We start from the raw sequence: 26,721 nt of genomic DNA, 5'->3' as shown, positions 1-26,721 counted from the left end.
GAGAAGGGGAGTTCCCTGTTCGAACTCCCACCCCTTTGTCAGAATCTGCCTCAGTCTTCTCCTTGACCCAACTCCTAACGCTATTTCTTCTCCCTTCCTTTTTCTTCCACTTTTCAGTCCCCTCATGAACAAAACCCACCATGTCCTTCAGCTCTCCTTAGGAAATTGAACCAGAATCCAACCCAGAACATGTAAACAGGAGGAGGGATTTAGAAATTTTAGAAGAACTAATAAAAAAAGAAAAGGAGGGTGATGAGAATAAAGAGAAGAGAGAAGTTTAAAACATTTGGCAATAGCTTCTGGTGTCAGACAAGAAAAGAGTAATTGACAATAGCTTTATCATTTTGTAAAGCATTTGCTTGCACATGGCCTCAGCTGAGCCTCACTTATTTCAGGGCTTTCTCTTAAGCAGGGTTGATTCTTGGTGGCCACTGTTCTGGTTTATCTCATTGTTTGTTTGTTTTTAACCAAACTGGCTTAAAATCCTCATCTAGATGGTGATTCTGTCTTTAGTGTTTCGGGTTCTCATCGCCCTGATACGGGTACACAACCTTTGTATTCTTCTTAGCTTTGTCTGTTCATTTGTACCTTTGAATGAGTGTCCATGGTTATGGCATTAACATCTTGTAGTTCAAATAGTTAAAATTTAACATAACACTGTTTACCTAGTAATAGATTTGTTTGCTCGACAATTTCAGAGACGGAGGCTTATAAAGAGTAAGAGAATTGCTCAGAGCCACACAACTGGCTAATGACAGAGCAGGAAGGAGACTGGTCGTCACCCAAATTCTTAATTTAGCACTCTTTCTCCTCTCCTACATCAAGTTGGAACAGTGAAAGAAGTAGTTGCAGCTACCCCTTTCCATCTCTGTTGGTTCCCAGCATAGCCCTGGGTGTCTACACTGGCTCCTGTGTAGCCTTCCAGTGCCGTGCTGACATCCAGTACCATTCCTGCCAACCCAACCCTCTCCAGCAGGCAGACTCGTTCTGAGACACTATATCTTGCTGACTCCTCAGTCACCAGCTTCTCCCAGAATGGGGCTGCCAGTCAGACCACCACACGAAGGCTTCAAGGGAGCGTTGAGGTCCCGAACTAAGACCTTGGAATTTACTGACAGAAGCAAAGTGACACTCAAGATACAACCAAATCTTCTAGCTCTGTCAATGAACTTACATCCACTGTCCCCACCCCTGATTCACATAGCCACATGATCCCATCCCATCTTAACAACAGGAAAGCTTACTTCATTATAGCAACCTCAGCTTTTCCTTTTCCTAATGCATCCCTAATGTCACAATTCCTTCCTGTGAATTCATTCTCTGGGTCCTACTCCATAATCTTCTCTCTTTCATTTCTCTCTTTTATTTCTCTCTGGTCAGGGCACCTGGCAATTTACACACCATCGAGAGTGTCCTATTCAGTTCTAAGTGTATGTGTTACAGTGGCAACTTCACTGTTCTGTCTGCATCCCCTTCTGGCTTCCTGTGCTTTCATTTCCAGCAGTCAGACCTGAGTCCGTTTTTTGGCAGACTTCCCTTCAGTTCTTTAGAACCCACTTTTCCCAGTGTTTGGACAGCTAGAATTGCCTAGGAATTTACTTCTCTCTGGCTCAGGCCTTAACGAATGACTGACAGATGTGGGAGCATGAGTGTCTGTCTCCCCTGTCTCTGGGTGGGATAACTCTAAGGAATAAATTACACTCCCTGAAGGATGAAGCTGTAGCCATCTGCTAAAGAACTGGCTGCCTCCTCACCTTTAATTGGCTTCTTCCCTGACCTTCGCCTGCTTCTCCTAGCATCCCTCCCTTAATAAATCACTTCACGTAAATCTTCATCTGGAAGTCTGCTTTTGGGAATCTCAACTAAGACAAAAAAATACCTTACAACAATCTTGGTTCTTTTCTAACATTGAAGTTTTGGGATATCAAGACCCCTCAATAAATATCTGGATCCTCTCCCTCCAAGCTTGACTCTAAGTAGTTGTCAATTATTCATCAACTCCTTTGTAGAGTTTCTTCATAGATATTCTTCATAGATATTGTAGGTATTCTTCATAGATAAAACAGAAAACTCCAGTGCTCCTTGGATCATTGGGCCCACGTACTTCAACCGAAATGCCTATGCCAACTTCAAAACAGAATCCTACAGTGCTGTAAGGACATACGAGACCTAGAGTTGAATTAATTTGAATTTTCTAAGCAATCTTTTCCCTGCCAATAATCAAAGTCAAAATTGTTTTGGTGGTGATGAATATTTTCACCAACATGACACGCTTAATGGTCATTTTTCCATTTCCATTTTTCTCTTACCACCTGATTACCATCCAAGACTGTTGGTTTGTATTTTGAGATTCTTGTTCAGATCCTTCATGTTTGTTTCAGTTATTCTCTACTGCAACCCCCTTACAGATGCATAATTGGGCCACTTAAATTTTTAATCTAGAGTTCATCTGTGATAGCATACTATACCTGTCAACTATAAATAGCATTCCACAGCAACTATTACTTTCATTTTTCTCTACTTCTTCTTCATATCATTGTCTGTCATGCCTACTCCAGCATCAAACTATATCTGAGAAAATTTTCAGACAGACCTTCCCCAAAAGTCTTCAGGCCAACCAATAGCCTGACAGCAAAGAGATCAAAATATGCTAGTAGGAACTGTGTACTTGGAATCCATACTGAAAATGCTATGAGCCCCTCCTCCCTACATAGCTACACCACCTGTTCCTGGTATCAACAACCAAACCAAGCCAAACCAAACAAAAAAGGCTAGATAATAGTTACTAAGTATTCATGAGAGATAAGATGTTGCCTCTACTGTTCACCCTCTAGTGTTATACCTAAGATGATATAATTATGAGACAGTTCCTGGCATACAACATCTTAATCAAGTGATAAAAATCAATGTCGTCAATAAATGAACAATTTGAAATAATGTAGCATTAATGGAATGCAATGAGAAGAACACAGCATCATTCCTATGATATACCTGCCAAAGGTGCATAACCTGAATTGAATGATGAGGGAATAGCATACCAGACCCATCTGTGGGTCATGCTACAAAATAACTGGCCAATCAAGATCATGAAAGTCACCAACTCCCCTCAAACTGCCATGGCCTTTCGTGTGCAAACTGAAGGGAATATTGGTCGAACCTACTCACTCAACAGGAACCTGAGAAAGGTGGTCCTGCCCACAGTGCCTTCTCTGCCAGCACCACTTCTCACACACAGCATCCTCATCTGTTCCTGGGCGGGTACCAACACCCATATATCCATCTTCCCATGCTTCTTCCTAACTTGTTTTCTCTCTGGTCATGTCTTTTGTTATTTCTGAACTCCTTGATCTGTAACCTCAAATTGCATCTTGACTTCTGACTTTCTGAGTGTGAACCTGGGCTTGAAGTACCTTCCTGGTTCCTGAGAGCCCTTACAAACTGTGCCCCTGGTGGGGTATCCCAAACTACAGTATGTGTCCTGATCCCTGTTGGACACATCCCTCCCCCAGGGCATGTGAGATCCAGAAACAAATGTTTTCTTGTCCCCTACCAGCTCAAGTTGGATTTACTTCTATACCATAATATTGTATTAAGTTTGCTGGCTAATTTTAATTTAAAGAAAATATGTAGAAAAACTTGATGGTCTCCAAATACTTTGTCAAGTGAAGCTTTAGAATAATTGGCAAATGTGTTTTCCAGATACAAAATTCTCACTTCATGATTAAGTTTGCTATCCAAACTTTATCTTAACATTCGATATAATTAATTTGCATTATAGTGGACCTTCTAAGTTATAATTTTATTTGAAGAAATCCGATAACCACAAATCATCTTTTAGGTAGAGTTTCAACAATGGCTTGTTAATGAATAAAGTGTAATCGTGGAGTTTACCCTGTAACCCCAGTCTCATTTTTATATATTTCTCTATATGTTGTAAAGCGCCAAACCAAGGAGTGGACAAATTTGTGCAAAGGAAGAAATATCCCCTGCTCTGATGATTATTCCCTTATTGATATCCTGGGAGAAGCGGTGACAATTCAAGGCTGGAATATTGCTGGATTACCTTCTGACTCATTTTCCATTGATAATGGGATCATCATAATGTAAGGAAAATAATTTTCTCACAAATGATCTCTATTAATCAGTGGATTTATTTATCTGTGTACCTTTTTAAAATAATTACCGTATTTGCCGGCGTATAAGACGATTTTTTGGCCCCGAAAAATATGCCTCCAAGTGGGGGGGTCGTCTTATACGCCAGGTACACTTCAGATAGACTGCCCATAGTGTTTGCCCCATGCCATAGTGGCCTCCCGATGCCCGCCCACTTCATTTCACATACCGTTCAGGCATCAGCAGCGCTGCTGGGTGTATGCTCGGCTGTTATGCGATTTTGCTGTTATGCGATTTTACCACACTCGCAAAATCGCACACAGCCGAGCATACACCCAGTATGATAGCGCAAAATCGCGAATCGCGATACCATATTGGGTGTATGGTCGGCTGTGTTCAATTTTGCGAGTGTGGTAAATTCGGGTTACCGTATATTTCTTTACATATGCATTGAAGATTCGCGATTTTGCGCTATCATGGTGCCTGTTAGAATGTTGAAGAGCTCGCACTTGCGCACTAGTGAGGTCCCAGGGAGATGCTGATGCAAGGGTGGACCAGACTGCTATAGTGACAGGGCGGGCAAACAGGGAGCAGGGACCAATCAAATCAGGCTTTGTATACAGCCAACAGCCAACCACAATACTGCACCATTGTACAGTACAGCATAGAAAATGTCGACCAGTCAAACCCCTATCAACCCTATCATGGCACCAGCCAAAAGAAAGAAGTATGATGCAAATTTTAAACTGAAAGTTATTTGGTGTGTGGAAGGTGTGCGGAAGAGGGGGTAGTCTTATACGGTGAGTATATAACAAACTCTGTATTTTGAGTGGAAATGTTAGGGGGTCGTCTTATACGCCCAGTCGTCTTATACGCCGACAAATACGGTATAGCTAGTAAACTTCGATAGTATTGAAGAAAAATTTTGCCTAACTAGTTAAATATGACTAATCACTTCCTCCCATTAATATTGGATAATTGAGTAATTGGAGACTGTAGTAAAAAAAATGAAAACAAAAATGACTTTTGCTTAAACTTCAATCAACTTTTAGCAAATAGAGCAAAACTTTCCCATAAATAAGTGAAGTTCAAAGTTTTTATTCCCATAAAATGACAGGGTTTCGTTATTGCAGGTTAATGAAAGGTACAGCAGTGGGTTGTTGGTGGTGATGGGTTTGGGTGTTCCATATTCTGTACTAGTCCCTGCTGGGTATGGGACTAGCGTAAATGATATGGATACACATCTGGGTCCTGGGCAGTTTGGAGCTCTTTTACAACAGTGGCTGCTATACCTAGAGTCTCCTTGTTACTCCCATGGAGACTGGGCTGGGAGAATACTGCAGGCTCACTCAGCTTTACTCCATGTCTTACCTTCCAGAAACTAAGGGCTTCAGCCTGTTCCCATATAAGGGTGATCATCAGTTATGTCATTTCCAAGTTCACATTACCATGGGCCTTTTGTCACTGGACCGGCCTTCTTGGAGGTTTTAGCATGTTAGGAATAGCTCAGGTAAACTGTCAATGAGACATGTTCATTTCTGTGTTACATGACTATTTTGATTAGTTGTTAGTTTACTACTGAAAAAGTAATTCACATGATAGTGCTCAATTTAAAGTAAAAATGGTGGAGGCATATGAATTTTAAAAATTCAATTAACCACTACATGTGAAGTCTAATTATTCTTACATTTGTTTTATGCAGTATTCATGAAAATCATTTCACAAATTTAAAACTCTGGCGAACACATTCCTTTGGTGCTCAACAGACAAGCCCAACTTACAGATTTTTTTTTTTTTTTTTTAGCATTTGTTTACTAAATTGTTCTACAGGGATTTCGGGTATGTGCAATTTGAAATAATATAAAATAAGATAAAATCTGATAAGACCACCTAGGGAAAGTTAAAAAAAGGAGTTACCACTAGGTACTTGAGACAAACTAATCTTTATAGCTGGGACCTGAATTAAGTTTAAAGCATTATGGTAACTAAGGCAAAACAAAACCAAAAACAAAAGAAAACCTGTGTCACGTAGTTCTCATTTTTAAACCAAGTAAATTATACTTAGAGAGACAAGCTTTTTCAGGCACTAAAATTTAATTATTTTGTTGATTGGGAGAAAAGACTACAAAGCTTTTCTTTGGGGACCTAAAATTAAGTACTGGGTACTCTGCTCTGGTAATCTAAATTAATCCAGAAGAGAAGTTATAGAATCTAGATAAGTGATTAATATATGCATTTAGTTTGCCGCTGAAACAGATTTTTTTAACAAGTACAGGATGGCAGCTAATTCATTATTACTTAACAAGTGGGTGGCAGACAGACCATTGTGTTGATGTTTTGTGTAAGAATACATGTTAGACATTGACATATAGAGGAGGTTTCTGAAAGTGTAGAAGTCCATCTTTTACTTTTTACTTTTGCGTAACTGGACCAATCAGCTTCGCCTTAAAGAACAGTCAGATTTTTGCTGCTTTTGTTATTGTTTTTGCTATTGTTTCCTCCTCAGAAAAAAATACTTTGCTCTTCCCAAGCACTTGTGAATATAGTCAGTCAGGTCCCATACAGCAGTAATTATGTCTTTATTGTTTTGATTTGCATTTTTATATACACGTTTGTTCCACCTAGCAGGACATCTATTACCATTATATCCATTGGAAGCTAAACTGCTTCTTATTTTCCTGCAAATCAATGTACTCTTTCTTTGGGGTCCAGTCATATTTCAATAATAATAGAACTGTTGATGAATATTTCTGTTTTTAAAATCCCAAACCTTTCAGTGATTATTTTTCAAGATAGCAAACTCACATTTCAGAGAGATAGAGGTAGAAAAATGGTGTTAATGAGCCATAATCCCTACATTTTTGCTATTTGTTGGTAAAAATGTTGAAATATTAGCAAAAAGTTATGGTGGCAATTATTCTAAGAAAGAAACATTAACATTTTTCATTCCTGTCTTATTTTGTCAGTGTATTTTGGTAAGCTTTTACTGAGAGTAAATAGGTTTGAGGTGGGTGATTATTTTGAAGTATCTGTAAGTATCTTATTTTATTGCATAGTGCATTCTTCCAGAGACACTTGCTTGATAATGATAATACCTAATACTGAGCACTTACAAAGGACCTAATCCTGTGCTAAGTGCTTTTCACGTACTACCTCAGCTGGGTGAAGAGTCGATTATTTAGGGAAACAAGAAAAATCTATAAATTTTAGATGTTAGAATGTAATTAACTTTTGGAGCTATTGACTCCTGAAGGTCCTTAGCTAATCAGAATTTATAGTGATAACATTAAATGGAATTGGATTGTTTCTGAACATTTCACGGGGAAAGTATTAGAATTCTTTAACAACTTGCTAAGTAGATCAGACCTATATCTAATATAACTTGGCTTTATTTAAATGTCTTTTTCATTTCTATAAGAGCAGATAAATTAGGTTTTTTCTGCAGGAATTATAACTAAGAGGAGAACCTACATTTCTTTGTTTTGCTTTTTTTTTATTTTGATGTGTGTGTGCAAAGAAGGAAATAGCAAAACTCTTTGAAATGCATCACTGTTATATATTCAAATCTGTGTCCTTCCATGTAGACTACTGTAGGGGGTGGTTGAAAAGGGGAAGGGATTAAGAAGTACAAATTGGTTGTTACAAAGTAGTCATGGGATGTAAAGTACAGGGAATATAATCAGTAATATGATAATAACTACTATGTATAGTGCCAGGTGGTTCTAGTCAGAGGTATCTCTTCCTAAATTATATAAATATCTAAGCACTGTGCTATACATTTGAAACTAATATAAAATAATATTGAATGTCCTTGACATTTTGAATATGAGACTCTAGGTCCTGTTAAAATCTTTTGGATAAGGTTGATTTTTTAAAAATTAGTTTCAGTTGTACAAAGCAATATAATAGTTAGACATTGAAACCCCCCACAAAGTGATAATCTGCTTCCCCCAAATCTACTACCCCGCTTACACTGTACATAGCTTTTACATACCATTGACTATCTTCCCTATGCTGTTCTTTACATTTTACATCATGTGAATATACATATACGAATATATAATAATATATATGTGAATATATACGTAATATTTAATTATAGTTGACATTCAATATTATTCTACAGCTTCAGGTATATAGTACAGTGGTCAGGCATCTACACAGGCTATGAAGTGATCCCCCTGATAAGTCCAGCACCCGTCTGGCACCCTACCTAATCTTTACAACATTATTGATTATATTCCCCATCCTGTATTTAATATCCCCATGACTATATTGTGACTACTAATTTGTACTCTCTAATCCCTTCACCTTCTTCTCCATCTCTACCCCCTTCTCATCTAGCAACCATCTTTTTTCTCTATATCTCTGAGTCTATTTCTATTTTGTTTGCTCGTTTATTCTGTTCTTGGATTCCACATACAAGTGAGATCATATGGTATCTTTCTCAGTCTGACTTATTTCACTAAGCATTATATTCTGTAGGTCCATCCATGTTGTTGCCAATGGTAAGATTTCATTCTTTTTTATGGCCAAGTAATACTCCATTGTATAAATTTACCACAGTTTTTTATCCAGTCATCTTTTGATGGGCATTTCTGTTGTTTCCGTATCTTGGCAATTCCACTCCTGGGGGTATCTATCCAAAAAAATACAAAACACAAATTCGAAAAAATATATGCACCGCTATGTTTACTGGATAAGACTGATTTTTATTTTAGCAGTCAGACTACTTTGTTAGGTTCAGATCACAATTTCTGTCTTTCCTTCTGTGGGTGAAGTTTCCAATGTCAGCTCAGACTTGAAAGTCTTTGCTATGCTGTTCAGATCTGCTCCTCAACATGCATTACGCAGGGGTTAATCTGGGGCTTGGATTTATATCATAGTTTAACCTTTGGTATGCTTCTGCGAATGTATTCCACGCATACACAGTTAGGTAATGGAGCTCAGCATTTGTGCTCATTCATTCACAGAATTAGGGAGTCCTTTCTTCAGGGCTATCCCTTCCAGGATCTCCCCGACACTTTCCATATCTCAGGAACCTCTTTTCTTGTATTTTTCTGACCAAAATGATGGCTTTCTCTCAGAATTTAACTTCTCACACTGTTATACAATCCCATATGCAAAGTGGCAAAGTGGCAAGAGGAAAGAGAGAAAAATACTGCAGTGTCCCTTGCTTTGAACTAAATGTTTTTCCCCAAAATTCATATATTGAAGCCTAAATACAGGATGATTTATATGTTGAAACCTAAATCCCCAATGTGATGACATTTGGAGGTGGAGCTTTGGGAGATAATTAGGTCATGAGGGTGAAGTCTTCCTGAATGGGATTAGTGTCCTTATAGGAAGAGACACAGAGATGATCTCTCTGCTATTCACCATGTGAAAGGTACAAAGAGAAGATGGCCATTTGCAAACCAGTAAGCAGGCCCTCACAAGACACTGGTTCTGCTGACACCTTCATCTTGGGCTTCCCAGTCTCCAGAACTGTGAGAAATAAGTGTTAGTTACTTAAGCCACCCAGTCTATGGTCATTTGTTATAGTAGCCTGAACAGACTAAGACACTCTTTCACTCTGTAAACAAGAGGACCCTTTTCCCGGTTCTGCTATTCACAGAGATGGGTTTTCCCTCAGTGTTTTAGGTAACTGTACCATCACTGTTTCTGCCATGGTAATACAGTCTGTGGCTGGGACTGACCTGGGATCAGGGACAAAAGAGAACAAAGAGAGTAAAACATAAAACATGGGTTTCCCCCCACAGTATCTGGCTCACACATGATCATTTTCTCAGTTCTGTAGCAAGAGTTTTTGCTACCTGTGGCTGCTGTATACTTCCCCTACTGGGCCTGTTCTCAGGTCAAAGCCAGAAAATCACAAGAAAAACACACACACACACGGGAGAAACTCACTATCTCCTTATCGGTCATTCCTCAAGTTTTAACTTTTCTACCATTCACTTGTTATTATTTACTTTTTAGCAACTGCAAGTAGTTGCTTTTTGTATTTTATCCAGAATTGCTCATTATAATCAGTTGAAGAGATAGGCTGCAATGTGCTTAGCCCAGCTTGGTCAGCACCAGAAGTTCTTTCCTCTGATTTTGAGATGTTGTTTTGTGGACAAGTATTCTCTTTAGATTATGTCAATTTTTAGAATGAATTAACTTGTATAGTGTTTGCATGGTATTTTTTTCTTTTTTTGCTATTTCCATTTCACTAGATTATCATATTCAAATGTTATTTGATCTAGGAATACACAATTTAGTTGGGTGACGCATTAAGAAATTGTAGAATTACCATAATAGAATGTTATCATTATTTGAAAGCACCACAAATGTAATATGGATGAATTGCAGAAGTTTACAGAGAAAAAAGATCAAGACAGGCTTTGTGGACTTCATAGCATTTGAGCTGACCTTGAAACTTGAGTAGGAGTTGAACATGAAAGTATGGGGAGGAAGTACATTTTGGACAAAAAAAAAAAAAAAAAAAAAAACCAGCATGAACATGGGTATTGTGGCTAAAAAAAAATGGAAGTAACAGAAGGAAGAGTGAGTCATTCAATGTCTTTAGGGAAGCATAAATGCGGCCCAACACTCACACATAATTTTCCAAACTTAAAAATATTTCTAAAATGTGACAGAATGAAACTTTCACATATTTCTGTTTCATTTCATTCTAATTTCCCTTCTGACTCCCTTTAGTTTCTTATGGATAAGATTCCCTTTATTATTTGATTGTGTCTAAGATATGACACTACTCGTTTGGTCTCATTTCTTCCTAAGTATAATGGACTGAGTTGTTCTTCCTGAGTTGTTCTATCATCCCTCACCAAAATGCGTATGTCGAAGGCCTAAGCCCAAACATGACTATTGGTAGATACAGTCTTTGAGGAGATAATTAGGTTCAATGAGGTCGTAAGAGTAGAGCCCTAACCCATTAGGATTGGTGTTCTTATAAGAAGAAGAAGACCAGGGATTCGAGCACAAAAGAAAGGCCATGTGAGAATACAGCAAGAGGTCTGTGTTGTCTGCAAGCCAAAGAGAGGCCTTTGGAGTAGCCAGACCTGCCAGCACCTTGATCTTGGACTTCCAGACTTCGGAGCTGTGAGAAGTAAACTTATGTTGTTTAAGACTGACTGTGGTTATTTGTCATGGCAGCCCAAGCTGACCAATGCATTATATAATGCTGAGATTGGAGGACAAGACTATCTTTACTATATAAGCTACATGTTTTTTTATCAGGCCATAACTTATATGCTGGAAAACGTGATTACTTCCATTTGTGGGGATAAATTATCCAATGAAGTTCTAAATTCACGTTGAAATAAATATATTATTTTGTTTCTTCCCTACTTTTTTCCCCCCAGTCACCTTTTATTTTCTCCTGCTGTTCTGATGTTCTGTGTGAATTTGTTGTGTTCACTTTTGAAGAGCTTGAAAGCATCTTTAGGAAAGTGACCACTGTTATGGCTCATGTTTACTGAGAAAGAGAAACTAAAGAAAAAGAAAAAGAACAGTAATCTTAATACTGATTACATTTCACACAAGGCAGAAATGCATATGGTTCACCATATGGTGATAGCAGGTACTGCTTAAGTTTTTGCGACCCCATAAGACCCTGGAAAATAAACTGGGTGCTTCATGGTTCGATGATCTTGCTCTTATCATAAAAGAGGAGATGTGAGTGAGAATAAAGCAGTAAGTATGAGCTCTCCCATAGCGCATGAACCCTGACTTTCAGAGAATATATTTCTGTCTATAAGAAGCTCAGAACCACTAAGCAAATATGTAATGAACTCCAAAAGTGACATTAAATATACAAGTGTTTGAAACAAATACTGAGTCAACAATTCTGTTAACACTTAAGGGTCAATGACTGTTATGAAGGTTAGATGATGTAAAATTATGCTTTTCACCTTTTTTATCTTTAATGGTCTAGACTTCAAAGAAAAATATGGTGTCTCAATCCTTTCTCTTTCCCAGTTGTACACATGCTAGAAGAGAGCAGATCAGGAAGTGAAGTGATTTGCCCAAGGTCACAGGAGTAATTAATGAGAAGGTCTAGTGAAGAACTCAAGTTTCCCGATTTCCATTACTCTTAATGTTCTCATTGTGACTTATTAGCAAGAGCAGCCAATATTTTTGAAATGTAATTTAACATTTAGAAAACTGTAATTTTTTAAAAGAAGTAAAAGAACTTGTGTTGTTTGCCAGATTGCTTTCATAGTTGCCGTTCTAGTAGCCTGCTCAATTTAAATGTCTGTGCTTCAAGAACATAGTTTCTCAGAATAAGTTAAAAAGTGAAATATTACTATAAAGCATAAGCTTTAAGAAAGTGATGGGTGTGTGATTAAATAGCATAAGAGACAAATTATAGCTTGACCAGCATCGTTTTTCTTCTCTCTTTCAGGAATGCAAGAAGGTGGCCTCTGATGATAGATCCGCAAGGTCAGGCTAATAAATGGATCAAGAACATGGAAAAAGCTAATAGTCTTCACCTAATTAAATTAACTGATCCTGACTATGTCAGGACTATGGAAAATTGCATCCAGTTTGGTACTCCTGGTACGTAGGTGAATAACAAGCATACTTGTACATTACGGAAATGCCTGAAGAGGGCACAATTAATCCAAAATGGTGTAGGTTGTTTCTTTGTTTAAAAAATATTTGTGTCAGACTCATCTTAAATAATGACTTTGTCAATGTCATTTATATTATTATGTTGATAATATTAATTATTTATTTATAACTAATCAAGTGAGAACTTTAGAGACTGTAGGTCCCGGAGGTTAGGACATTTTCTGTATCTCAAGATTCATTTGTAATGCTGCCTCTAATTGAGCTGTTTTAATTTTTGTCTGTTCTTTGCCATTCTTTAGTTCGCATTATAATTCCACTTCTGCAATTAAAAGAGCCACTTGATATGCCAAAAGTATTTTAACGCAACATTAGTCCAATTATGTATTTATTCTTCTCTCGACTTATCCTACAAAAGTGGCAGAGTAGTAAGTATACATTTTACATGGCTGACTATTATCTGCCATTGACAATGGAGAGATTAGAAACATGACAAGGATTTTTTAATAACGCTCTATGCACATGTCACATTTGTCAAAACAAAAAAAAATACTTATGAGTAATTCAAAATTATTAGCCACACTTTAAATCCATGTTACCTATTAAATTTGACTATTTACTTGAGCAAATAAATGGAAACATAAAACTACAACATATTTAGTCTCTGGACAAGTTTAGCAAATCTCTGGTACTATTTGAGCTAGTACTACATGGAAGAATCCTGATAAACATACCAGGTCGTCTTATAGGCATTTTATTTTTGTATACTAATAATGAGTTAGTCTTTAAAATATTAATTACAATTTTAGGTTCTGTTAGGGTAAGCATGAAATGAAAAAAATCTAAGTCTACAAAATCCGTGTGACACACAGACACACACACAAATAGTATAATATGTCATTCATCCTATGGGTGTGAGAGTATAGTACAGTGATATACAAATTACCAAAAAAGGGGGAATATGATTTCTACTATCAAATATCTTGCTTGTTTAATAGATAGGATCAGACTATACATGTAACTAATTGTAATAAAAATAGAATAGTGGACATACTTCACTAACCCTTATTAAAACTACTGTGCTGTTATGAGTAGGTGATTGGCTTTGGAATGAGAGTACCTCCCTCTGTTCCTCAATGCTTGGTTCAGTGACCTTTCTGAGACAGTTTCCCCATCAGTACTTTGACCATATAGCGTGAGGAAAAAGATGAGTTACTGTACTTTGGGCTTTTATAACAGTGTCTGATAAGCTCAACTTATGTTATTTTTTGGTTTGAGATTTACTATGTAGTTTACGTGTATTAATCATTTAATTATATTAGTATTACATTTAATTATATTTTATAATAAGAAAGGCACAGATGATGAACTATGAGAATTCAGAGGAATCAGATTTCTTAAAGGAATAGGCACCTTAAATACTTTAAGTAATTATAATTACCTAATTTAACTTAAATATTTAAATAATTTCCTTGACACGGTAAAAAACAATTAAATGATAATTGAGCATCTACCACGGGCTTGGCATTCTGGAGATTTCTATGGTCTCAGTCATATGTCTTGATGATAGTATTGCATCATTTTAGAGAGGAAAAGGCCATAGAGATAATCTGTCTAGTGTCTTTTGAACTATGGGTCACAACTGTGAGAGTTAAAACCAACTTAGCAGGTTTTGACCAGCATTCTTAAATGAAATGCAATAGAAAAGAGAATGTATTAGGCTGCATAGCATGGAGTAAAGGTAAGCATTATTTCATAAAATTTTGAAAGTTTTAGATGCATATGTGTGTACTGGATTAAGATTTAAAATGTAGTTCTTACTTGGAGTTGTGGCTATAAAAATTTGAAATCCAATAGTAATTCCAACCACTTCATTTTATTAACAAAGTGAGTAAGGCACCAGAGAATGTTCGTTACATGGCTTAACCAAGGTTGTATCCCTAGTCAAGGGGGATGCTGAACTAGTCCTACATCTTCTCGTTTGTCCAGTGCTGACTGTGTCACTCTCAGCTACTTTAACTTCCTTTTTGGAATGAACTGCTTTTAAAATGGATAATGATTATTTACAATGCCTACTAATGTTAGTCATCAAAAAGAAGTGAAAAGATTTAAATCTATTATAGAAAGAGAAGCAGATGGCAGATTTTATAACTGATTTTTATATTTAACCTTCAAGTAAAAGAATCAATTACTGTTACAGTTTTAAAATATAAGCGACTAAAGACTCCTCCATTTAAGAAGTTATCTTTAGATACTTGTCTATTCAAGGGCAGTGGCTTTGATCTGTCATCCCCCGCAGGCAGCCTGGGTTATCTTTCACCTTCTTCACCCACCTGCCTCTGCTACAACCAGAGCAGGCCTCCGTTTTATTTGTTTATATTGAATTTTAAGGTAAGATCCTCTGATAAAAAGTATCCTGCTGCTTAAAAATAAAAGTTTGAGAGTTAAGGTTCTAGAAAATAAAAGTGTTATTATTAACAAAATAAAAGTATTAATATTATATTACATACATAGCTAATATCTATATTAGCTACACCAATGGGAAGGCATGCACAAGATATTATCATATAAATATTACTGATAAACCAATTTGTCCATACCTTAATAAAGCTGGAGAAATAAAATAAGGTAACATTTTTTTAATTTTAAGAAGTTAACTTGTATAGATCTTTTAATGGCTTACAATTAACTTAATGAAACATATCTTTGCATGAAGAGCAAAATGTCATATCTTAGATTTCCTTACTTTTATCTTATCTCATAGCACTTTATTTTCTTTCCCCCTTGCATATAACAAATCAGGGATGCAAAACTATTTCTGATTTAATGTTTCTTTTATTTGCACATTTGTTTCTTCATTCATTCACCTAATATTCATATTGCAGTTACCACGTGCCACTGAATACACAGCATGAACCAGACAGACTTGGTCTCTGTCTTCTTGGAGCTTATTGGTTTTAAAGAGGGAGACAGAGGTTGCATGTGTAGTAAGGATTAGAAGATGAGAGTTTGGGGTATTTGAGACCAGGCAGTATATAACAACATGGTGTCATTTCTCATCTCTTAACTTTCTGTGCTCTTCCCTCTATTTGGTGAATTCCTTCAAATTTCATCCTGTAAAACACAGCTCAAATATCTCTTTTTCTGTGACATCTCTTTTGACCTCTCCAATGAAGTGCTAACACTGAAGCTTTTACAAATTTCTGTTATTGCCCTTATTATTTACATATAACTGCTTGTTTCTCACCTCCAAGCTCTTTGAGGATACTTAGTATTAGGTATTCAGTAATAGTTTGTTGAATCTACTTTGACTACAATATGCTTCATAGTTGAACATAATATGCAGAAGATTTTTTCCTATTAATTTGAAGTCTCACATAGGATAATGTAGATAATTCATAATAAAAATAAAAGCTAGTATCAGTTAATGTCCTAAGTGCAAAAAAAATATGAAAATAATATTTGGTTCTCTTTATATTTCTGTTGCTAAGGGTAACTGTTTTGAGTGAGATGATCTGCCTTACTCAAAGATAGTAGCTGCCATGTGTTTGGATTGCCAGTCTTGATTTCTCACGAGCTTTGCAAATGCTGTCATGGACTGGAATTTGGGATTGAGGAAGGAGGTTTTTATGCCAATCAGCATATTGTTAACTTTGAAGATAGAAACATGAAAAGAGGCCTGTCACATGAATTTGTTTCTATATTTTAACGTGAAACATATTTTGATTTAATTAAAAGTTAAAGGAGTCCAAAGTTAGAGTCAAAATAAAATAGTTAAATGAAGCATAGTGTTCTGCGTAATTCATGTACATATGGATCTTTGTTCTTTTTTCTGTGTTTTAAGTTTAGAATACTTTTGACTTTCCAGGGAGACTTATAATATAGTAAATTTTCAATGCTGAGAACATATTTCTTTGAAAGCAGGATGCCACAGAAATCTTTCTAACAGGCTGAAGACTTGATTCAATTACTGAGGAAATGATTTTTTCACTTTTGGGGAAAAGAATCCATTCTGTAATATTTAAGTTTTATAATGTGTATTTTATCTTTGAAAAAGACACACTTATTAACAGAGACACTTTTAATTCCATTTCAAACTAGGAAATAATTTAGGGAGAGTAGGGGATGAAATTGTATATTATTCTTTAGCGAAAAATAATTTGAAAAGTAAATTTTATGCAAAAATTACTGTTAAAAGTTGAGGCAATTAGACAAAACATAAATGTTATATTTCATAAACTGAATTTAAGTTTAGAACTCTTAACAAGTTAATAGATTTAAAAATCTGATCATGTAAAAATAAAAATGAGAAATTGATATCTATTATTACTGTTACTGTTTAACATCATTAAGAAAGTTCTTTTCAATGCAATAAAACAAGAAACAATGAAAGTACTATAACATTTGGAAAGAGGAAACAATATTATCATATTCATAAATATTTCATCTAGAACACCAAAGAGAATTAACTGAAAATCTATTAGTAAAAGAATTTAATGGAGTAAATATATTCCAAAAAAGAATATTGTAAAACATCAATAACAACTGAGAATAAAACAAGTGGGTAGTGATTCCAGACAACCAGTGAGTAGGAAACAAAACAAAATAAAACAAAAACTTAAAATGATTCTAACAATGCATTGTGCAAAACTGACAAAACTTGATTGAAAAACTATAGGTCATTCAGCAAATGGTGTTGGGAAAATTGGTTTTGTGGAAAACTATATCAAGTCAGAGTCTCACCTCACACCATTAAATATGAAAGAAAAAAAAGAAGAAGACATAAATGCTAAAAGAAAACATAGGGGAATAACTATGTTGTCTTTGATGGGAAAGGAATTTCTAAGAAAATACACAATGAAAAAAATAAAAAAGATTAATAGATTTAACTTTAAAAGTTTATAATTTAAGCCAAGAAACGTTATATAAAAGAAACTTAGAATATAAAGCAATCAAAATTTATAGAATTTATTTATATCTCAATTTAAGCAATCAAATGGCAATCAAAATATTTTAAGACAATGGGAAAACATATTTCCTGCCTTTATATTTGAATAAATTATAAATTATTAATAGTTTTTTTAAGGTGTGTCAACTTTTAAAGAAGAGTCTTTACTTTTCAAAGATACTTACTCAAATATTTGCAGATGAAGTTTTAGGATGTTTGAGATTTGTTTGTAAATAATTGAGGGTGAGATGATGTATAAATGAAATAAGATTGGCTGAATTTACAAAAGTACACTATTATTTTTAGTTTTGAAAAAGTTTTTAAATTTCTACAACAAAAAGTTAAATTACAAAAAGAAATATAAACAAATTGAAAAACAAGCAGAAAACTGGGGGGTGAGGAGGGGCAGCTATTTGCTACAACAATGTTAAAAAATACAAATAAAGTTTTAAAACCTAGCACATTGTGATATAAGTGCTCTTTGTTTCCTGATATCCATTCTTACCTTCTTCCTTACTATTAGCACCCCCTGTGTTTACCTGGGCACACTGCATTTAGAGTAAAGAAATTAATTTCCTAACATCTGTTGTTGTTGGATACGATCAATGTGACTTTGTCCAGCCATTAAGATATAAGTGGAAGTGTCATTTGTAATTCCCAGGAAATATAATTAAAATATTTCTTCCTTTTCTGTTTTTCTTTCTGATGGCTGAAATGTGTATATAGTTTGAAATGCCGTTTTAGCCCAAGAGATCAAAGCCATATGCCAAGAGCAGTGAAGCAGCAAGATGGCAGGAACGTGGATGTTTTAACTGTTTAGTCACACTGTTTTTCTAGTCCTAGACTGATACCTCGGACTCCCCATAATCTGAGATATAAATTCCTTCTTATTTATGTCACTATTATCTTGGGTATTTTTTTTTTTAATCACTTGCAGCTGAACCTAATTGTAAATAACATACCCCACAATAGGAAAACAGGCAAATATATTAACATATATTTTCCAGAAGAAAAAATGTAACTAGCCAAAGAGCACCTAAACATCAAGTCCAAAATACAAATTTTAACAATATGTTTTACCTATCAAATTATAAAAGTCATGTATGTAGTATTAATTGCTGACAGTACCACATAGTGGTTAAGAGACCCACATAAGGAGCTAGACTGCTTAGTTCAAGTCCATGCTTTCCCATTTACTTAGGTGATTTAACTAAAAAATTTACTTCTATTGCCTTGCCTCAGTTTTCTCATCCATATAATTGGGGAATGATAGTCCATGCTTTTTAAAGTTGTGAGGTTGATGGAAAAATGTAATGCCCCAGTATGATGCCTAGCATTTGTAAGTACAGTGATGTTATATAAACTAAGGTTGAAAAGCAGCAAAGTGAGTGCTCATGGCAACTCTGAAATCTCTCCAGCCCTTTTAGGAATATAATTTGGCAATGTAAATAGCCCTTAAAATGTTCATAATTGTCGACCATTAATTTCACTTCTGAGACTCCAGCATGATTAAGTAATCAGAGATGAACACAGGTTTATTCAAAAAGATGTTCACTGCAGCATCATTAACAATGGAAAAAATGGAAGCACTCTAGATGATAGAAGACTGACATTTAATACATTATGAGGCACTCATATAATTTACCATGAAAAATCATTTTTATTCAAGTCAAAAATGAAAATGTTTAAAAATCATCTGACATGCTTGATCTGGATAAATAAGATCTCAGCAGTGAAGGAAATAGACAGGAAGACAATTTTAGGAATTCATTTAGCTGGGAGTAATCTGTGGGAAGGAAGAGAATATGTCTGTACTTTCACTGCAATAGAAATTCAAATGCCTATCATCCCAATACCCTGAGCTCCTTCTTTCCCATCAAAGTTGCACATCTAGTCTTTTGACAGACTCCTACAAAACACCATGATTCAAGTTTGGCCTCTATAGAATAAAGACCAATGTAAGATAAGACCTTAATTTGGCAAATATATCGAGAGCTTTAATACTGGCACTGATCTTACATCAAGGATTCCTCTTCTAGAATGGTGTCATAAGAAAATATTCTGAAGTGCAGTTTTTGTGGACAGTGCTATTTAAAATATTGAGAACAGGGAACAATCCCAATATCTAATAACAGTGCATTGGTTAAAAAATATGAGAATATTAATATGATAGACTATTATGCAGTAATTTAAGTAATGTTTATTTTTAATAACACAGAATATTTATACTATCATGTGAAACAAAATGATTACGATACAAAATTGGATATACTGCTGAGTACCAATGGTGTCTAGAAAAAGATGAATAAAAATACTAAACAGAAAAATATAATTCTATTATAATTTATTCAACAAATAATTATTATACAGACATAGTTTTGTGTCATTTTTCTATCAACATACGCCATATGAATCAATTGGGTAAAATATTTTAGGGAGAAGGAGAAGAGTTAAGAAAATCTGACTAGAGGGAGTTTTCCAATTTTTTCAGTTAAAAGATAAAGTGAGGCTTATTAAAAAATTTAAGAGTTTTTTGGAGCAAAACTCAATTAGAATCAGACAGCACCAAATCAGAAGTGGTTAGGAGCACTCCACCAACAGGAACCAGAGCAAAGGCAATGTTATATAGAGAAAGTGTGGAAGCAAAGACAAGAAATTATTTGATTGGCTAAAGCTTCAAGCTGAGTTGGCTCTGATTGGTTGTCCTTAGTGTTTTGATTTTGTAACCTTGAAGCATTTCCAGGCTTAAGTTTTGGTTTGCTCATGGTAAGTTGCGATGGCATTAGAGCCAATTCAGTCTAATGACCCTCTTGTTCATTTAACATTTCTTTATTGTTTCCTATATTTTCCACATGTTTAACAACAAGCATGAGTTGCTTTCATAATTAAAAATATAGTAACCATTTAAATAACTCCATCTGGAAATGCTTTTTCTCTGGTGTCTCAGAGGGATATACCTCACTGCCATCATGCTTGGGCACATAGTGAATCCCAGACCAAGTGATGAGCCCCAAGTAGCACTATGGCTAAGCAGTATGGAAGCAGGCAGGATGTGCAGATAGATCCACCAGGTAAGCCCTTCCCATAGATATCATTATGACATCATTTCCTTTTATTTAAAAGACAAAATTAATTTTACAGGTGACGGGGAACAGCAGCGATCTGGAAAGCTGAAAGAATTTGGACGGTTGCAGATTTATAGTCACTATTTAAGATAACGTGGAATCTTTCTCTGATTTTACTCCAGTGTTGCTGGAAAATGTTGGAGAAGAACTAGATCCCATCCTGGAACCACTTCTACTAAAACAGACCTTTAAGCAGAGTGGGAGTACATGTATCCGACTTGGGGACACTGTCATTGAATATGCACCAGACTTCCGTTTCTATATTACTACCAAGCTAAGAAATCCTCATTATCTTCCTGAAACTTCAGTAAAGGCCAGTATCTAAAATGAATATTTCTTCATCACATTTTACAATTAATGACTATATTTTCCTCCTGAGCCATAGAAGAACAGGTCTTCCTAAGAAAAATGGATTTTGTTCTTGTTTGACATTTCCTGAAATTGCTATAATAATTTCCAAATGTTGCTTTTGTGTGTGTGCATGTAGTAATAAAGGAGCCTTCAGTATGCAGTGAAAAAAGACCATGAGAATCCAATTTCTACAACTGATATTATTCTTAGATTTTCCTGGTTAAAAATAGGTGGCATATATGTACATTCTTTCTTTGCAATAAATGATAATATGCTAATTCTTGAAATTGGAATTCAAGAACAGAAATTCATCATTCTTGTTTCTCAGAATAAGGTTGCTGCTATCTGATTTTATATAATTACTTAAAAGAACTGTTTTCGATCACTGGTTCTTTTAAAATACTAAAAATTCCTTCAAAGAGTAAATAAAGTCAGTTTAAAGTTTTAGTCAATGACTAAAATGATTCAAAACATTGTTCTGTAACTGAGCTCCTGGAGGCTATTCCATTTTTTATTTCCAATTCTTAGCCCTGGATGGCACTCGATAAATGTTTGTGGAAAGAGTGAAGGAGGGAAGGAGGGAGTGTGGGAGAGATAGCTTTCATTTATGGAAGCTAGCAGGAGAGGACATTAAGAAATATTCATTCAGATTTCGAAAGTTACATAAAGAGACACGACTGATCCAGGAAGTTCAAGCACTGTTCTTTATTGGAAATGTTTAAATTCATGTAGACATCTATCTGTGAAGGCAGAAGAAGCACTAAGATGACATAATTTATTCTTTCCAAGATGAAGGAACATGGTCCTTGCTTTCAACAGGTTTACATTGCATATAATATGTATGTAAAATGACCATAGTTAGAACTAGGAAGACGAACAAGAGCTCAGAGTTGGGGATACACCTTAGACTGGACATTCAGGGAAACCAGGAAGACTGAGGGAAGGTGGCCTGACCCATGAGCTTCGTTTTAAAAAACACAACATGAAACATGGAAATTCTTGGCCTCTGTTTTTAATTAATTAAAATAGATATATTCCCTAAACACTTGAAAATTGTTATTAATTTACCTGTTAGGAGAGGCACTATCTAGTAGTAGTTAACAGCATGGTGTCTGGAGTCAGATACCTCGGTTCAAATCCCAGGTCTGTCATTTGCCAATTTTGTGACTTTGGCCATGTTATTTAACCTCCCTGTGCCACAATTCCCTTGTCTATAAAATGGAAATAATAAATGTTTATCTCATGAGTGATGTGAAGACTAAATAAGTTAATCTATGTAAAATGATTAGAATAAGGCCCAGCACATACTGTTATCTGAGTATTCATGATTAGCATTATTAACTTTTAAATGAGAAAGAAGGGAGCATTAAAAACAAATTAGAAAATACCAAAGCTGTGGTACAAAAATTTTTTTAAATACATGACATATAAAACTTTTTTTACTTTTCAGTAAAATCTATGAAAATATCACAAATAACATAAACAATTTTAGTTCACTAATAACTAGCTGTAATAGAAGTCATAAAACCCTGTGGGAAGGAAGCTGATATGTAATTCACTACCCAGATCCTTAAGTTCCCTAGAGTGTCTTATTGCTTCATTATTTTTAATTGCGGGAATTGATTAAACAGAGATTAGAAAACATACTGAAGCAGTTATTTGCTTTCATTACAAATTAAACTACTTCCTCTTGATCCTATTTTTACGATCTTTTATGTATCTTTTGCTTTCAAAAGTACCCAACGGATGATACTATGCTGCTATAATTCTTTTGAATCTAAATGAAAATAATATTGTGAAGCCATATTTGTATGATTTTAAATGGTTATTTGTGAGCTAACAGCTATATTTGCAAAATCTTGATCTCAAAAGATTCAACATTAATGGAATGTGAATGAATACCTCCTTATGTCTGAATACAATGAGGTAAAAGTTGTAAACGTGCATTTCACTAAACACTGTGACGATGACTTGGGGGATTAAAGCAAATGTAACCAGTGCACTTGATTTCTCATACCAACAGGGAAAATTTCTTCAAAGCTTTAATTATAATTTTTCCATGAATGAGTGCCAAAGCAGTAGAGAATTATATAACAACATTTAATGAGTTTTTTGAATTGCTCAATTTCAAGAATTGCTTATTATCCCATCTAAAGTTATGATTATGCCCACGTAATCTATATTTAGTGGCATCCAAAGCCCATCACAGGGTAAGTGAAGGGGAAAGTTGAGAAGATTGACCCAGAGGACACCATCTTGGAGAAGGTGCCTGACTCTGGGTGGATGAGGGAGTCACCTTCTAGGGGTACTGAAAGAAGCTGTTGTACAATTCCTGTCACAGGTAGGGAATTTTTTTACAAAACAAAATAACTCTGTTCCTGCAGAAAAATATTCTTTTACTAGGAAAGGCAGAGCAACATAGGTGTTCCACTCAGCAGCCAGAGCTGAAACACATACAAACGTTTCATATAGTCGGTGTGTATGGGATTCCACAGACAGTTCAGCATAGCTCAAATGAAAGGCACATAAAAGGGAACCGTGGGAGGTGATGCTCAAGACAGGTAGAGAACTTAACTGAGGACATGAGGGCAGGAAGACTGCTAAATAGATGTTAAAAGGGGAGGGGGGCGCTTTCAAGCCGAGATCAACTGAGCGTTTATTTGCTTATGGGTTTATTGGTGACTAGAGCCAGAAAGTTTCTATAGTTTATTGCTGTGTGTATTGATGGGTGTGTAGAGGCAGGGATGAGAGCAGATTGCAGAGGACTGAAGAACGAAATAGGGTGGGGACAGAAAGCATATATAAATAGCATCTCGATAAGTAGAGTTATAAAGGCACAAAGAGAGATTGATAGTTCCATAGCTGGAAGGGATTGTGAGAGTAAGAGAATGATTTATTTGCTTTTGGTTTACTTTTCATTGTTTTTTTAATTTTATTAAATTTATTGGAGTGCCAGTGGTTAATAAAATTATATAGGTTTCAGTGTACAATTTTATAATACATCCTATGAATATAGCATTGTGTGTTTACCACCCAAAGTCAAATCTCCTTTTGTCACCTCGTATTTGACCCCCTTTAATCTTTTCTACTTACCCCCAAACCCATTTTCCCTCTGATGACCACCGTACTGTTGTCTGCATCTATGAGTTTTTGTTTGTTTATTTCTTATTTGTTCACTTGCTGCCTTCAGTTTTATATCCACATATCAGTGAAATCATATGGTTCTTGACTTTTTCTATCTAACTTATTTCGCTTAGCATGATAATCTCAAAATCCATACATGTTGTCACAATGGCAGTATTTCATCTTTTCTTATGGCTGAATAGTATTCTATTGTATATATGTACCACACAGTCTATATCCAGTCATCTATTAAAGGACACTTTGGTTGGTTCCATGTCTTGGCCACTGGGAGTAATGCTGCAATTAACAGAGGGGTACATACATCTTTACAAATAAATTTTTTCAAATTTTTTGGATAGATGTCCAGAAGAGGGATTGCTGGGTCACATGGTAATTCTATTCTTAATTTTTTGAGGAACTTCCATACTGTTTTCCATGATGGCTATACCAGTTTACATTTCCACCAGCAGTGTATGAGGGTTCTTTTTTCCCAGAGTTTCTCCAACACTTGTTATTGCTTGTCTTGTTGATGATAGCTATTCTAACTGGTGTGAGGTGGTATCTGATTGTAGATTTGATTTGCATTTCCCTAACAGCTAGTGAAGTTGAGCATTTTTTCATATATCTGTGGCTGTTTGTATGTCTTCTTGGGAGAAGTATCTGTTCTGGTCCTCCGCCCATTTTTTAATTGGATTGTTTTGGGTTTTTTTTTGTTGTTATTGTTGAGTTGTATGAGTTCTTTATCTATTTTGTATATTAGCCCCTCATCAGAGGTGTTCTTTGCAATTATCTTCTCCCATTCAGTTGGTTGCCTCTTTGTTTGGTGGTGGTTTCTTTTGCTGTGCAGAAGCTTTTTGGTTTGGTATAGTCTCATTCATTCATTTTTACTTTTACTTCTCTTCCCTTTGAGGTTAAATTTATAAAACCCTCTCTAAGACCAAAGTACATAAGTTTAGTTTCCATGTTTTCTTCTACATACTTTATTGTTTCAGGTCTTTGATCCGTTTTGAGTTAATTTTGATATATAGTGATAGCAGTATAGTTTAATTCTTTTGCATATGGCTTTCCAATTTTCTCAGCACCATTTATTGAAGAGGCTTTCTTTTCTCCATTGTATATTTTTTACTTCTTTGTCGAAAATTATTTGCCAGTATAAATGTGAGTTTATTTCTCGGTTCACAATTCTGTTCCATTGGTCTGTGTGTTTTTCTGCCACTGCCATGCTATTTTGATTATTGTTACTTTGCAGTATAATTGAAATCAGGGAGTGTGATACCTCTAGCCTTGTTCTTTTTTTTATGATTGCTTTAGCTATTTGAGGTCTTTTGTAGTTACATACAAATCTAATGATATTTCGTTCTATTTTTTGAAAAAAATGCCATTTGTATTTTGATGGGGATTGCATTAAATCTGTATATTGCTTTGAGTGACATGGCCATTTAAACTGTGTTGATTCTTCTAATTCATGAACACAGAATATCTTTCTACTCTTTGTGTCTTCAATTTCTTTTAATAATGTCTTATAATTTTCAGTGTATAGGTTCTTCACATCCTTTGTTAAATTTATTCCTAAGTATTTTATTCTTTTTATTCCAATTGCAAAAATAAATCTTTTTATTTCTTTTTCTGAAATTTCAGTTTTAGTATATAGGTATGCAGTGGATTTTTGTACATTGATTTTGTATCCTGCAACTTTACTATATTTGTTTATTGTTTCTATAGTTAGTGCAAAAGTAATTTTGGTTTTTGCAGTTATTTTTAAAATTTTAAATTGCAATTCCCTTTGCACCAAACTAATAATACATTTTTGGTGTAGCCTTTCAAATTTTCTACATAAAAAATTATGTTATCTGAAAAAAGTGACAATTCTTCATTCCAAATTTAGATGCCTTTTATTAAAGAACAACTAGGTCAAAGAATAAATAAAAGGAGAGATGAAATGATACATAAAGACAAACGTGAATGACAATACCACATATCAAAACTTTTGGGTTGCAGCAAAAGCTATAGTAAGAGGGAAGTTTATATCACTCCAGGCCTATCTCAAGAAACAAGAAAACTCCCAAATAAACAGCCTAACATTACATCTTACAGAACTAGAAAAAGAACAACAAATGAAGCCCAATGCCAGTAGAAGGAAGGAAATAATAAAAATTAGAGCCGAATTAAAGAAAACAGAGAATAAAAAGACAATAGAAAAAATTAATGCTACAAAAAGCCAGTTCTTTGAAAAGATTAATACAATTAATAAACCTCTGGCTAGACTCACTAGGAAAAAAGAGAAAAGACTCAAATAAACAAAATCAGATGTGAAAGAGAGGTTATGATGGACACCACAGAAATACAAATGATCGCACAAGAATACTAAGATTATTTGCCACCAAATTTAATAACCTAGACGAAATGGGTAAGTTCTTAGAAATATGTAACCTTCCTAGACTGAATCACAAAGAACTGGAAAGTCTAAATAGACCATTTAACAGT

At 35.1% G+C, this 26,721-nt stretch overlaps 1 protein-coding gene across 1 annotated transcript in view; it reads left to right on the top strand.

The window, feature by feature from the left end:
- Nucleotides 1–26,721, top strand: part of DNAH7 (dynein axonemal heavy chain 7) — a 208,981-nt gene that overhangs the window by 131,583 nt on the left and 50,677 nt on the right. Inside the window, 3 exon segments of the mRNA XM_081050696.1 lie at nt 3,940–4,103; nt 12,524–12,678; nt 20,886–21,076. Coding sequence (XP_080906822.1) covers nt 3,940–4,103; nt 12,524–12,678; nt 20,886–21,076 — 510 coding nt within the window.

This window comes from Rhinolophus hipposideros (genome assembly GCF_964194185.1).
Source record: "Rhinolophus hipposideros genome assembly, chromosome: 6".
NCBI classification, from domain to species: domain Eukaryota; kingdom Metazoa; phylum Chordata; class Mammalia; order Chiroptera; family Rhinolophidae; genus Rhinolophus; species Rhinolophus hipposideros.
The sequence above is the reverse complement of the archived record's forward strand: the minus strand, read 5'-3'. Positions and strand labels throughout refer to the sequence as shown.